A 15,248-nucleotide genomic window follows, 5' to 3' on the forward strand; every position below is an offset into this window, starting at 1 on the left:
GAATTCCTTTAAAATTATATCTCAAAAGTAAATTACTTTGTATATTTGGTCAAATTTAGCTACTTTTCTCCTTCTTCTAGAGTTTCATTGCTTCACATTGTTCATCAAATACTGAGGCTGTACTAGCCAAATGGAGAGACTCCATGATAATGTCTGAGATAGATTACTATGAAGAAACATTAGCAGATCTATTCGACTTCTGATCTATTTTGTTGTTCTGCTTCTGATTTCATTTACAAAATGCTCTTAGATTGGCTTACTTTTATTGTCTCATTCTAACCTGCAATAAAAGAATTTTTCCCTTAATACTTTCTTTGTTGTTCTCTGAGCTTCTGTATAAAATTTTTGTCACTATTTGTCATGGTGTTTTGCAAATAAACCTGTACTCTAAACCAGTGATGTTCTTGGATACAGTTCTCTGTTTGACAGAGTTCATGTCTTTGTTGGGAAAGGCAACTTCTCAGCTCTCAGCCCTCTTCTTTGTGAAGATTATTTCATCCATTAAGTTTCTTTAGAAATGTGGATGGCCAGAAACATCTTGAGTTTTTGACCATTTCCCCTTTCATAATAATTGATAGTTTGTTTAAGTTAGATAGAAGTCCTTGACCCTTGAAAAACATATTCTTATGTTTATTTTTTTCATTTGCAAAATGAAGAACAAAATAAGAGAAACTCCCCCTTTTTTTGGGAAACTAACAAGGAACAGCAGAAGCCAGTCTAGAATGATCTTGTGGGATATGTCTATCTGTGAAACAGAAAGGAATTACTTCATTATTGTTGTCCCATAGATCAAAGAAAGGGAGAGACTTCACTTACAGGAAATTCTAGGAGAGGGGCCACACTGGCAAACAACTGTAGCACAAAAGGCTTTCGATGAAGAATGTAGAACTGATGGCAGGCAAATTCAATGGCTTGACGCAGCTGTGGATTGCTTTCATAATCAGCATACACCTGAGAAAAGTAAATGCACAAAAATGATTGCTTGGAATAAATGTTAGTTGTGGTAGTGGTGAGATTTTGGATAAGTACCTTATTCTGTCTAGGAGGCAGCTGATGGTCCAGTGGATGGATAAAGCCTGGACCTGGAGTCAGGAAGATCTGAATTCATATCTGATCTGAGTTATCTAGTAGATGTGTGACCCTGGGGCAATCACTTAATCTCTGTTCACCTTAGTTTTCTTAACTGTAACAAGGGAATAATAATAGCACCTACCTAGCAGGATTGTTGTGAAGATCAAATGAGATAATATTTAGAAAAAGTACTTAGTGCTTGTTATGGGGTTTTTCTTGGCAAAGTCACTGGAATTGTGTGTCATTTTGTTTTCCAGTTCATTTTACAAATAAGGAAACTGAGGCAAAGAGGATCAAGTGACTTGAGCAAGATCACACAGCTAGTGTCTGAAATCATATTTGAACTCAGGTCTTTCTGACTCCAGGTTCAGCACTTTATACACTCACTATGCCACCTATTTGCTTTGATATTAAGTAGGTGATATATAAATGTTTATCACTTCCCTTTCCCTCAATTATAAAATGGGAATAATAAATGCTTGTACTATTTACATAATTCAGATCTAACACTCTTATCCCACCATTCCACCTAGCTGCCTAGAAAAATAGTCTAAGTGGTTCTATCAAGAAAAAAAGGGGGTAGCTAGGTGGCGCAGTGGATAGAGCACCAGCCCTGGAGTCAGGAGTACCTAGTTCAAATCCGACCTCAGGCACTTAATAATTAGCTAGCTGTGTGGCCTTGGGCAAGCCACTTAACCCCATTGCCTTTTAAAAGAAAGAAAAAAGAAAAAAGGAGGAAATACATCTAAAGGTGGGGGAAATTCACTTAAAAGAGACCAAGGAAGTCTTAATCCCACTTACTAGTGCTCTCCCATTCAAACTACCATGCATTTGACTACTTTGTGTTCATTGTAGTTTTTTTAAATTATTCTTGTATTCTATTTATATGGGTTCTTGTATTCCTCCATTTCTCCCTTAGAATGCAAACACCTTGTGAGTAGGGTTTATTTCATTCTTATAATAAACAGTAATCAGTGCTTATTAGATTGATTATCAGGATAACTTTGAAAGGTACTTGATGATGCAGCAAAAGAACAAAGTTAAGCAATTGAAAGTCTTGAACAAAGTTCTTACTTGAACATCACATAAAGATAATTTCCTCAACTGAAAAGGGAAGAATGGGAAGATTCAGACTCACTTGCAGCATAGTAGGGAGAATCCACTGATATCCACTGAGGGAGAAAAGATGGTTGAAGTGCACAGCCGTGTTGATGACTGTGGCTGCATACTGCCGGAGCAGGGCACTGTCCTCTGGATGCAAGATCAGGGCTCCATTGAACACATTGAGGAAAAGCATGATTTCATCTCCCCAGGGAAATTCGCTGGGCATCCCCAGGAACATCTCCTCCAGAAGTTTAATCCATAGACTCTTTTGAAGAGTATCAAGACCAAATAACTCCTTGCCAGCTGTTGAGGACAAAAGACAATAGCATGCTAGCACAGAGAACTTGAGAAAGTAAGAACGATTGATCTGTAGGAACTCTTTGGAGGCAGAATGGCATAGTAGACAGACAGCCTGCCAGCTGCTGAGTTCAAATTCCACCTCGGACACACGCTGCTTGTGCATCACTGGGCAAATCTCTTATGTCTCAGGGCCTTAGGTGTCTCTCTAAGAGTCAGTTGCCAGTTTCTATTAGCACAGGCAATTTTCTCTCCATGGGTTTCTAACGTCAAAGAAAATCACAGTTTTGGACAAAATAAAATTATGTTTATACTTGCAAACCATTTTCCTCACATCATGTCTATGAAGTAGATAATGCAAACAATACTATTTCCATTTTACAGATGAGGAAACTTAAGCACAGAAAAAAAGTGAATTGATTTGTTGTGGGTACTTCTAATATCTAATTAATTAGTGGTAGAGCCAAGATTGAAATTTATATCATCTGAATCCAAGATCAGGGCTCCTTCTACTATTGTTGTAGTTCAATTATTTTAGTGCTGTCTGATTCCTCATAATCCCATTTGGGGTTTTCTTGGCAAAGTTGTTTGCTGATTCCTTTTTTAATTAATTGTACACATGAGGAAACTGAGGCACACAAGGTTAAGTGACCTGCCCAGGGTCATACAGCTATAAGTATCTGAGGCCTGATTTGAATTCAGAAAGAGGAGTCTTCTTGACCCCAGGCCTGGCACTCTATCCACTCTACCACCACATTTTCTCCTCCACAGGATCATCTCATTCACCATGCATTACTGAGCAAACAAGGAACTTCTCTAGAGGCATGATAAAGAAGCCCCCTGATGTCAAGTAGATAAGGTGGGAGGCAGAAGAAAGGAGGATACAGCAGCCTTCCTGTACCTTGAGGATCACTGAAGAGGGAGAACTCAGCATCTATAGCACTTCGAGGGAAGGAAGGAAGTCGCAGAAGATCCTCCTGGAGCATTGAAACATGGGATTGCTTGTGGGCGATGGGGATTTTCTGGGTGAGGGATATGAGAAACAAGACACGTCCTACTTCCTCAAGCTTCCGGGTAAACACCTACTCAAACAAATAACAGAAACGCCAGAGGATCAGAGTTAAAAACCCTGAAATGTCAAAGCCCAAAATAGAAAGAGTAAAAAAAGATCTTGGTGAAAACAAGGGGGAAAACATTTTTCCTATTGTACAGAGAGGTTAAAGAACATCTGCATTGACTCATTTCTTTCTTCTATTATTCTAGTAAAGATTTTTTATGGTTCAAACTTCCATAAAGTACAACAACATACATTGAAAGTATAGTTTCAGCTTCCTTTTATTTTATGTCTCCTAGTAGCAGCTTTTTCTGTGTAGAACTATTTTTTTTGGGGGGGCGGTTAGGATTTGTATACCCAGTGCTTAGCACATAGCCTAACCTAAGCCTAAATGCTTAATAAATTCTTTGTCTATCTATCACCTATCTAACTTTATCTCACAGTTTGTATTTCTATATTTGAAATGCAGCATTTTTGGATTTGTTCTTTTGCTTTTATGTTGTGAAATAAGGGATTCCATGTGAGAAATGATTAGTAATTTCAACATTTGCCCTTTATTCTTCTAATTCTTTATGTTGCTGTCTATTATACCCACCATGTTTTCTTCCATAAATGATCCTACACAATCAAGGTAACAATCCATAACCAATAAACAAATCACATAACCAATTAAAGTCTTTGGTGCCTTAGAGAAGAGTAGTTTTCACTCTGAATTTATGTGGCATAGAGGATTTTCTTTGCCTTAAAAATCTCTAAAAAAAAAACTGAATGGGAAAAAAATCTTTGTATTTTTTGAAAGCAAATAACTGGAAACAAAGTTGAAGCCCATTGATTGAGTAATGAATAACAAATTATTGTCACATTTAAAAACTTTCTTCAGCCTGAGGAATGAATAAGAGGCAAAAAATATTGTCTATTTTTCTTTAATATTTTAGTGCTCTTATGATGTAGATTGTATATAATTGTCTTCGAAAGAGTAAAAAGTGAATTTCAAGTTTACAAATAAAGACTCTCAGTCCTCTGTGGTTTCCCTTCTTTTGACAAATGGTGTCTCCAGGCTCCGAATCAGCATTGAAAAATAATTCAGAGGCCCTATCATCTCCCTTCCCCAACCCATCATATTTCAGAAATTGGGCTATACATTTGACACTTACTTTTTGATAACATGTTAGATAAAAACTGAGAATCCAGTTGATTCATATGTAGGATGAAAGTCTCTTAATAAAGTGACGTTTGGGGGGTTTTGTTGTTTTTAAAGCATACCATCAAAAATGATAGAATTTTGACAGCACCATGATTACTTTAAAATTTTATTATTTTTTTTCTAATTTTAAGCTATGGAAGCATTATCTGGGACTAACTTCAGGCCCCCTAATTCCAAGTTCCTTCTTCCTTTTCTATTTCACCACATTATATCTTTTTTTTCCTACCTAGGTTGATCTATTGCATTGAGCTGTTTTTTTTTTGTTGTTGTTGTTCAGAGTTATATATAATCTTGCTATAAAGAAAAATAAACTATGGGTTTGTGGGTGGGGTTATTAAAACTATTGAAGCTATTAAAGTTTAAATTGCACTGATTCTTGGAACACCCTTCCCCCTAGAACCAACTTCTGTAATAAATTATACAAAAAGAGGAAGAAAAATATATTTCAATAAAATCAGCATATGGAAAAAGTATGCCAATTTTCAAAATGCCACACTGGGTTAGGTTTAAAAAAAAGAAAAAATTTCCCCCTTATCCTTTACTCTTATCTTGAGTGCTTAATCTTCTGGGTATTTTCTTTTCTTTTCTTTTTCTTCTTTTTTGATTTAAAAAGTTAAAATTGAAGGCAGCTAGGTGGCGCAGTGGATAGAACACTGGCCGTGGAGTCAGGAGAACCTGAGTTCAAATGTGACCTCAGACACTTAATAATTACCTAGCTGTGTGACCTTGGGGAAGTCGCTTAACCCCATTGCCTTGCCAAAAAAAAAAAGTTAAAACTGTGAAGACTTTTGGATTTTGTCATTTTGCTACTGGAAATACGATACTAAAATGACAGTTTTAGTAAATTTTCTTGCAGAATTGCTTGCAGATTAAGAGTCTTGGATATTTTCCATATTGTTTAAGAACATGTATAAAATATAAATTTGTACTTGCATATACTTATATGTATATGGATTATCTTTTAGTTTTCCTTTTCAAAAATTGCAGAATGTGTAAATTAATGTTGACAATTATAAATAGGGCAGAGACTGACCTAATTCCATACAGGTCTCATTGAAATCACTCTTAAAACTGGCCTCTATTTGATACTCTGGTTTGGATTCAACTGACTTGTTCTTTATATGCATAGAAAGACCAAAGTGATAAAAAATATTTAAAATTTTTTGACCAAAGTTCTTATTAATGCTAACTCAATATGACAAGTAGGAGATCTAATCTGAGTTTTAAATTTCAGTAATATATATACCAGGTGTCAAAACAAGTTAGCACTGATGTTTAAATATCTGATTTTAATACTTTTATTAAATATGAGCTTTGGTTCACTATTAGTATTATATAATACAGTTACTTTATCAGAGCATTTAATAGCTTCTAACTCAAGTCTGATTTGGAATCAATTATGTTTACTGTGTTCTTTTCTACTCAGAGACCCTAAGAACTGAAAGAGGATATTGTAGATGAAGAAATTGAGGCCCAGAGCAAAGAAATGATTTTCTTCAATGCCATACAACTTGTTAGTGGCAAGAATGAGACTAAAATTAAGGTCTCTAAATTTCAAGTCCATTATTCCTTTTCCAACTCATCATCCTGTCTTTTCTTTTTCTTTTCCACTTATGTTAATTCACTGCAGATTAGTTAGGATCCTATTTTAAAAAAATCACTGAAAGCCTTCCCTATTGGGCTACTTCTGTTGCTTTTCAGTTTATATATTTTTCAGTTAACAAGAAGCACCTCATATCACATATGGAGATAAGCTTCAAATGGATACCTGACTTAGATTTAAAAGGTCAAATCACATACAAATTAGAGAAATAAAGATATGGATAGGGAAAGCATTCAAGACAAAAATAAGGATTAAAGAAGTTAACACAAGATAAAATAAAAAATTTAATTACATAAGATTGAAAAGGTTTTACAGAGAGAGAGAAACAATGCCTTTAAGTAAGATTAGAAGGGAAACAAATGGGAAAACTGATTTGTAGAACATTTCTCTGATAAAGTTCTCATTTCCAAGATATAAAGAACTGATTCAACTTTACAATAATGGTGAAAGGATATGACCAGGAAGTTTTCAAAGGGAGAAATGCTGTCACTTATATTCACTTCAGTTGTCCCTGACCCTTTGTAACCCTTGGGGTTTTCTTGGCAGATACTGGAATGATTTACTGTTCCCTTCTCCAGTTCATTTTATAGATGAGGAAATTGAGGCAGACAGGACTAAGTGACTTGCCTAGGGTCACACGCTAGTAAGTGAGGGCAGATTTGAACTTGGAGATATTAATTTTCCTGACTTTCAACCCAGCCATATGAAAACATAATCTAAATCAGCAGTAGAGAAAGGCAAGTTAAACTAACTCTGTTACTTTATAAATATATAGTGTATATGTATGAATACTTTATATATATAACTCCTATAAAGAATCAAACTAGGTGACTACTTTTATACTTAGAATATAGAAGAGCACTGTAGAAGAACTGTAGTTGAGGAGACCTGTTTTTGAATGAGCTCTTGGCCTTTTTCTGGATGCATATGTACAAGGTTCAGCTGAGGCGATACGGACCTCCGGAAAGGATAAATATCACGCACATAGGTCTGTAGCGAGAGCATATAAAGAAAGAAAAAAGGAATTTCAAAAGGTTATTTTTTTCCCCTATCTTAAAGAGAAAGGGAAACTGAAGGTCAGGCAAACAAAAAGCATATTTCTTTGTCTTCCTGTTACAAATGAACCAGAACAATTTTGCTCTGAGAGTAACCTGGATTAACTTTTCCAGGTCATTAGCGGAATATGTTAGAGAATAACCCAAGAGGTAGGGAATTCATTAAGTGATCATCTCCAAAAGAAGAGATTCATTTAGTTCATAGGTTAGTCATCTCCCTGTGGTTTTCCACCCACTGGTTGGAACCATTTATGGTTAATGGCTTAAGAAAGTGAAGTAAGAATTGCACAGGAGATAAACTCACACAAGTTAACATTTAATTCATTTCTTTTATCACTTGAATGAAGGTGAGTTACAAGAATGAAATTGAGAAGCTTTAAACACAGTTCAAAATGAACCTTATTAACAGCTATCCATACCTTGTTATAGTGGATAAGGTTCCATCGTTTATCCATGAGAAAGTAGTGTGTGGATTGGGTTTCTGGTATGTTAAAAAACTCTAGGCATTCCTGAAACAAACATATATATTTATTTTAGTCTCTCATTGATTAATCCATATGCTGAGGAAAACTATGTATGGTAGCATGTTATTTATCCTATATGCTTGAGCATTGAGCTATTTCACCTATATGAATTTTCCCGAAAACTGAGGCCTATTTGTTATAAATATTTCAAATAATTATTTCCGTGGAGAACTAAGTATAATGCTAGGCACCTAGTGGGTGTGAATGGCTTGTAATCTTTCTAAAATGTATGTTCCATTCCCGTCCTCCAGCTCAGGAATGTTCTTTTCCTAACTTCAGCCTCTTAGAATTTCTGAAATTTTCTTTAAAACATCTCAGTTGATGCTTTTAAATGGTGCCTTTCACAGTCCCTCTAACTGCTAGAGTCTTCCCAATATATAAGCTAACTTCCATCTATGGTGCCCGTATCTTGTGTGTATCTGGTTATTGGCTTATTGTTTTCCTCATGTGAGATCCATGAAAGCGGGAACCATTTTTGTCTGATACTTAGTAAGTCATTAATAAACGTTTGTGATGGACTGATTTAACATAATATACTCGATAAACTGAGAATTTGAGAATATAATTCGAGGATTCCATACTTTCATAATAAACATGAATGGTAATGGAAGAGGCTAAAGAAGTATCAAGTTATCTCTACACTGTTGTGTGCTTATTGTTTTTCTGTCTGCTTTTTGCAGTGTCTCTATCGAATGCTATCACATTTTATGACTCAGTGTTTCTTTGCTGTTTCTCAGTCAGAATTATACTTTGCACAAGAACTGAAGTTGGCTTCATCATTCTTCAATGAAGTAAAATACATAAACTTTTTCCGCCTTAGTTCAAGTATAATTGAGATTGCTTGTAACTTGACATCTAGCTAAATAAAGAGTTATTGTACATATTTTTAATCTTGGTTCAATTCAATGTAATTTGAAAAAGATCTGCAAGGTCACTAGTCCTCTATACTAAGATACAAAAATGCACAAAACAATTCTTGTCCTCAAGGATTTTCACTTTACTGGTGGGTATGATATGTAACCAGAAGAGAATGTACAGATTAAAGTGAAACATGACTAGAAAGGTAGGTTGGATATAGCACATGGTTTTGAATGAAGAACTGACATGGTCAGACCTGTGACTTAGGAAGAATATGCTGCCAGTGGCACAGTGGATCAATTGAAGAGGCAGGAGGACTGAAGCAGGAAGACCAATTAGAAGAGTGTAAGTTACACAATTTCAGAAAAGATGTAATATTTCCTTCCTTCCTTCCTTCCTTCCTTCCTTCCTTCCTTCCTTCCTTCCTTCCTTCCTTCCTGTAGACCTATTTTATTCACATTTTGTGAAACCTAGATATAATCTATGTCATTAGTTGAAGAAATTTTCCTGTAGTAACACCAGATGAGATAATGAGTAAAAGAGAGAAAAATTATCCTTTGGGGGTCAGTCTCCAAATCTGAACTCAGTCTATGAGCCCCCAGAGTTATTGCCAATGTATTCATACTTTGGTTTCTGGATTCACTGTTGCCAAGTTGCTTTTATATCTTAAAGTATGTATAAGTCCCAACATCCTAATTTAAAGTTAAATATCAGCAAAAAAAAGTCATATGTAAGGAAAAACAAAGTGCATAGAACATTACAGTATTTTCTTCCCAAAGCAAATGAATTTACTGATTCATTTGAAGTAGCAAGGACACCATGGAATTCTAAACTAGGAAATTATACACTTTTGTCAATGAATCATTTCCACCTTCAAAAGAGCTTCAAATTGAGTATCTTCATGTACAGGTAACTGGGTTGGGATATCACATTCGTTCTGTCCATGTACAACCAAAGTCTTGGTACCTAAGTAAAAGAAAAGTTTTCATATGCTGTCACTTCCATGATAGAAATAGGATAATTCTTTCATAAGATCAGCAAGAGAACTCCAGTCACTAATTGTAATCAGTTCTTGAGACAGGCTATTTTCATAGTTGTTATTTATATTTCACTTTAAAATCTTTACTTGAGACTAACAACCTATCTTTTAATACATATGAAATCCTGAGTATTAAGAAGTTGAAAAAAAACCCAGACCTAAGCTCATCTAACAACTAAGGACCTGAAACAATTCAAAATAGGTTTTCTCTCTCCTTCTTGGTTCATGACGTTATTGCCATGCACGTCTACTGTCTGTCTATTTAATTTTTTCATAATAAACTTGATATAATTTTGAGCTATGTTAAAAAGTAGAGTCAATAACTACAGATTATAATAATGCTAACTGATCCTTTGTAGTGACAATTAAAAGTCAGAATAATAGAAGTGATATTTTATTTCTCTACTCCAGCTTATATAAGATCTCATAATTACTGTGTTAGTGTAAAAGACTTTGTAAACTACTTCAGAAAAGTTTGGGTCATTCTCAATCTTTTCTGGTTATTTTGTTGTTTTGTTTTTTTAGTTTTTTGCAAGGCAATGGGGTTAAGTGGCTTGCCCAAGATCACACAGCTAGGTAAGTATTAAGTGTCTGAGGTTGGATTTGAAAATCAGGTTTCTTTCTTTTTTTTTTTTTTTGATTATTAATCTTTTTCCTTTTTCATTGAGCAGTTACCTATGCTGTTTCAGAATCTGAGGGACCTCTGCCATGAACACAATACCTTACTCCTTTTAGTTGCAAAATTTAAATTAGAAAGCCTTTCAAATTCAGCAGATCACCTAGTACTAGACTTTTTAAATATTCAAAATTGACAGGTCCTCAGCAACTGATTTACATGGATCTTAGTTTTCATGTTTCCATTCTAATCTGGCAACTGCTGACTTTTTTTTAGGTTTCTTTTTTTGTAAGGCAAATGGGGTCAAGTGGCTTGCCCAAGGCCACACAGCTAGGTAATTATTAAGTGTCTGAGACCGGATTTGAACCCAGGTACTCCTGACTCCAAGGCTGGTGCTTTATCCACTTCGCCACCTAGCTACCCCACCTGCTGACTTTTTAAAGGTAGTACTACTGCCATTCCCCATACTGTGTTAAACAAGTATTCTTTAATGCACTGGATTCCAGGGGATTAGGACTGGATCATTTTTACAAGAAAGGACCTCTCTATGGTTTCCAGTCTGAGGATTGATGAAGCTGCTCTTTAAACAGAGTAGATGTAATCTTAAGAAAAGAAAAATATATAGTAATATAACTTGATAATTGTTTGCCTGTTCTTCCCCTTTAGTTTGTAAGCTTCTTGAGGGCAGGAATTGTCTTTTGCCTCTTTTTATAACCTGAGTACTTGGCATAGTACTTGATACATAGTTGGTGTTTAATAAATATAGATTGATTAATTGAGAGTGGCAGACTTACCTGGCATGGAGGCTGTAACCAGGAGTTTTACTTCACACTGCTCCTTCTTCATTGTCTGTTTGAGGTCTTTGAAGAAGAGACCTTCTACATACCCTACCACTTCCCAAAGGAAAGTCAGAGTGGCTGAAATGGCATCCATTCCCCATTCACAGGGTGTGCGCACAAAATACATGATTAATCCTACCTGGAAGGCATAGAATGCAGAGAGTTTACATGGTCATGATTGATTTTCTGCAACACATTGAATGATTTCATGGGTAGTTCCCCAACCCACACATATTGCAGGCTTCTGTCAATGATTGTAATTATGGTAAAAAACAAAAACCAAATCCACAATTTCCATCCAGACTATGAGTATTTGATTTTCTTATTCTTTGTTCTATTAATTATGATCTCACTGGTAAAAACAATATCAGAAAAACCAAAACCTTGTGCCTGAAAGTATATGCCTATGGACTCTAGATCTAGTCAATTGACTGACTACAGATTATGCTAATATTTCTTCAGTCCTTCAAAATAGAATAATTCTTTTCTTGCCTCCTTCAAACTCTTTGTTCTATGATTTCTTCACTAGCATATTTCATGATGGCACTGTAGTGAACTGGTAATTGGGAACCTGATCCTAGAAATATTTTCTATATAACATTGAAAGAGGAAATCATTCAGTCCAGAGTAGAACTCCCTATTTCCATGTCACATCAAGGTTATTTTATATATTGCTGATATATGTTTTGGGTATCATATTTGCCTAGATTCCATTATGTGGTAGGTGTTCATTGCAGTTTTGTTGAATTGTCTTGCATTTCAGATTGTATCTTTCTGCCTGTCTTCAGGATAGATTGTGTCAAAGAATGAATCCTAATGTCTACTTTTGTTCCCCTTATCTCCAAACTATTTCTTTCTCCCTACAAGATTTGGAAGAAATGAGTCAATTTTGCTTATTTTTCCCATTTCTCTATCCTTGCTTAATGCATCCATATGTGCAGAATAACATTTCTAAGTTGCTGTGGTATAGTGAAAAGCAACTTGGATTTGGAATCAGAAGACATGTTTTTAATTTTCAATGCTCCCATTTGATATCCCACTGTAATACTGGATAAGTCATTTAATCTTTTATTGTCTTTATTTCTTCATATGCAGAATGGGAACAATAATGCTTGTACTATATTGATAGTTATGAGGAACAAATGAAAGTAGGTATATTTTGATGCCTATATTTCAGTATAATTGTGGATGTTTTTGGTAATTCTATGTATTTTATTTTATGCATCTAAAAAAACACTATTTTGAAGAGTCTAAGAACTTTCTTTACCAGATTGCAAAAGGAGTCCATGACATTAAAAGTTTAAAAACTGGCCTAGAGGAGAGTCTATTTTATTGAATTATATGACAAAGAGATCATGAGATCTTAGTGTTATAGTTTTTATGACCTCAGAGGTCATCTAATCCAACCACTTAATTTTATAGATGAGGAAATTGAAGCCCAAAGGAGGTCAAATGACATGTTCAAGACCACACAAGTATTAAGAAATACAAGCAGATTTTAAACCCAACTCCTCTGTCTCCAGAGTCAATACTTTTCATGGTGCTATGTTGCCTACCAAGGACAAAACTAAATGGGTAGATTGAAACTTGCACTATTAGAAAAAATGATAGTGTTCACACAAAGTACTGGAGAAGTATACAAACCTCAACTGTTATTGTTGCTGGCATCAGAGAGGAGAATCATAGTAATATACTCCTATTCTCCCTTAATGCTGACTAAAATAATGGGGAAAAGAATAGGGGTACAGTTTCTTTTATTCCCAAGTTCACCGGTCTTGGTGCTTTTCTTCCTTCCCACTAATTGCCTTCATTTCTCTCTATAGGCTTCATAGATCCATAAATTGTTGGAAGACACCCCCAATGCCTCAATTTTATAGGAATGAAGAAACTAATTTGCCTGTGTTCATACATTTACTAAAAGGCAGAGTAGTTGTTTTCAGTAGTGACAACACAACAATGGACTAATGATGGTGGAGGAAAGGAATCTATAAAAATAGCATTTATTTAACATAACCACCAAAATATTTCACATTTCTATGCTGTTTTAAAGCTTTCAAAGTGCTTTTCTCACAATATCAGGGAGTATAAATTTTATCACCACTGGAATTATGAGAAATCTGAATTTTAAAGTGACTTGTTCAAGGTCATGCCTGCACACACTGATTTGGTATCCAACTCTGTCTATCTTTCTTTATTAGTTACCTTACCAGTCAGATGAATTACAAAAAGTTATCTTTCATTACTTTAGATATTATTTTCATATCATGAATTACAAAGTTGATTTGAAGGTCCAATTTCTACTGCTTTCCCCAAGCACCTGTTGGAAGACTGACTCTAGAATATACTAATTTTACTTCCTTCTTTGTTTATATATTTTTTTATTAAATGTAATGCACCTTAACTATATTTTCAATTCTCTTTAAAATGTCAACAATCCCTTTACCATTGATGGTTACCAGCAATCATTATTTATTATGACATATCCCATACATTTACTAATAAAAAAATGAGTAGCGATGTGCAAGACATTGTAGATTTCTGTGTTATTCCTATTTTGAAAATCAATCCATGATTTTTCCCAAATAAGAAACATAGAAACCAAAACAAGCAAGTATATTGAAAATGCACACATCTTTACTGTACTCAAATATTGCTGTTTTCTAATGGGGAATGGGCATCCATATACTACTTCAATGATAAAACTCACCAAGTAGTTAAAGAGGATATGTGATGTCTGTGCTGGGAAGTCTCCAATATTCAGGAGAAGTTTTCTTAACATATACATTAACTCATCCTGAAAGACAGAAAGTTGTTCAGATATACTAACTATTAAGAAGCTTATTTTTACAAAGAATTCAGTAGAAATTTTTCCATATTTTTTGCCCACATTGTAATTTTACTTTCATTTAATGAATTTCAATGAATTTAATGAATAATAATAACTCACATTTGTATGGTATGCTTTCACAAATATCATTTGATGTTAGTAGGGAAAATAAAATGCTCATTTTATAGGTGAATAAACTGAAGCTCTGAGAAATTAAAGATTTGTCTAAGGTTGTATAGTATCAGAAGTAGGTCTCCTGAATCCAGTGCTGTAGAGAAGTATTTGATAGTCATGGAATAATATTTAGACTTTCAATACCATTAATTATTTTCTAGGAGCTAATTTCTTCCTGAGCAACCAATCACCAGTTGTAGATAGATTATTTCATTTTAATACATAAAAGGTAAATGGCATATTTATGCCACAGACACATCAGATTAGAACAATAAAATATAATCTAGTTAGTTTACTGTCATAATTAGAAAAAACATTTTCTTCTACTTATATGAATTAAAAGGACTCAGCAAACCAGGTAGACTGAACTCTATAATCTTGACTTTGTTTTTCCATGGTCACAAAAAAGTATCCTTATGAAGGGTTAAATAAGGATATAAGCCCATGGGTTCATGGTGCTTTTCAGAAACCAAATGCACTCATTCAGACATAATTATTGCAGCCCATCAATGAACAAACAGCTTCTTATCACTAATGTAGAACACCATTTCACAGTAAACTATCTTTTATCGCCTCTCTCTTAGGTTTGTGAATAAAATGTTTTTAGACTTTTTAAGGGTTTTTTTTTACTGTTATCTTTGAATCCACAAAGCACAGCAAGTGTCCTGCATAGACTAGTTACTTAATAAATGTCAGTTGAATTGAATTGTGGTTTATAATAGACTGTACAGAATAGGTACAATGGAAATTCTCAAAAAATATATTTTTTAAAATGTACCAAGATTAAAAGAATACGGAATACAAATTAATATTTCTCTGGTGATGCCTTCTATGACTCATGTGGCCATTAATAGAAAAATACTTCTATAGAAAGGCAATTTTTAAAGGTGACAAAACATCAGGAATTCAATACTGGAGATGTTGATGAAATGCTGATGAAAAAAATCTAGGCTGAGCTATCCAGCAGTCATTTGGAATTATGA

The 15,248-nt window shown here is 34.5% G+C and overlaps 1 protein-coding gene across 1 annotated transcript in view; it reads right to left on the minus strand.

Moving 5' to 3' along the window:
* The window catches only part of UNC80 (unc-80 homolog, NALCN channel complex subunit), a 214,262-nt gene that overhangs the window by 49,045 nt on the left and 149,969 nt on the right, over window positions 1–15,248 (minus strand). The window contains exons 39-46 of the mRNA XM_074191473.1: window positions 13,972–14,058; window positions 11,220–11,403; window positions 9,642–9,736; window positions 7,808–7,897; window positions 7,222–7,323; window positions 3,374–3,554; window positions 2,210–2,478; window positions 817–951 (exon numbers count right to left, since the gene is read on the minus strand). Coding sequence (XP_074047574.1) covers window positions 817–951; window positions 2,210–2,478; window positions 3,374–3,554; window positions 7,222–7,323; window positions 7,808–7,897; window positions 9,642–9,736; window positions 11,220–11,403; window positions 13,972–14,058 — 1,143 coding nt within the window. The remainder of the gene's footprint in view (window positions 1–816; window positions 952–2,209; window positions 2,479–3,373; window positions 3,555–7,221; window positions 7,324–7,807; window positions 7,898–9,641; window positions 9,737–11,219; window positions 11,404–13,971; window positions 14,059–15,248) is intronic.

The sequence above is a fragment of the Macrotis lagotis genome, chromosome 6 (assembly GCF_037893015.1).
Source record: "Macrotis lagotis isolate mMagLag1 chromosome 6, bilby.v1.9.chrom.fasta, whole genome shotgun sequence".
In the NCBI taxonomy this organism is placed as follows: Eukaryota; Metazoa; Chordata; class Mammalia; order Peramelemorphia; family Peramelidae; genus Macrotis; species Macrotis lagotis.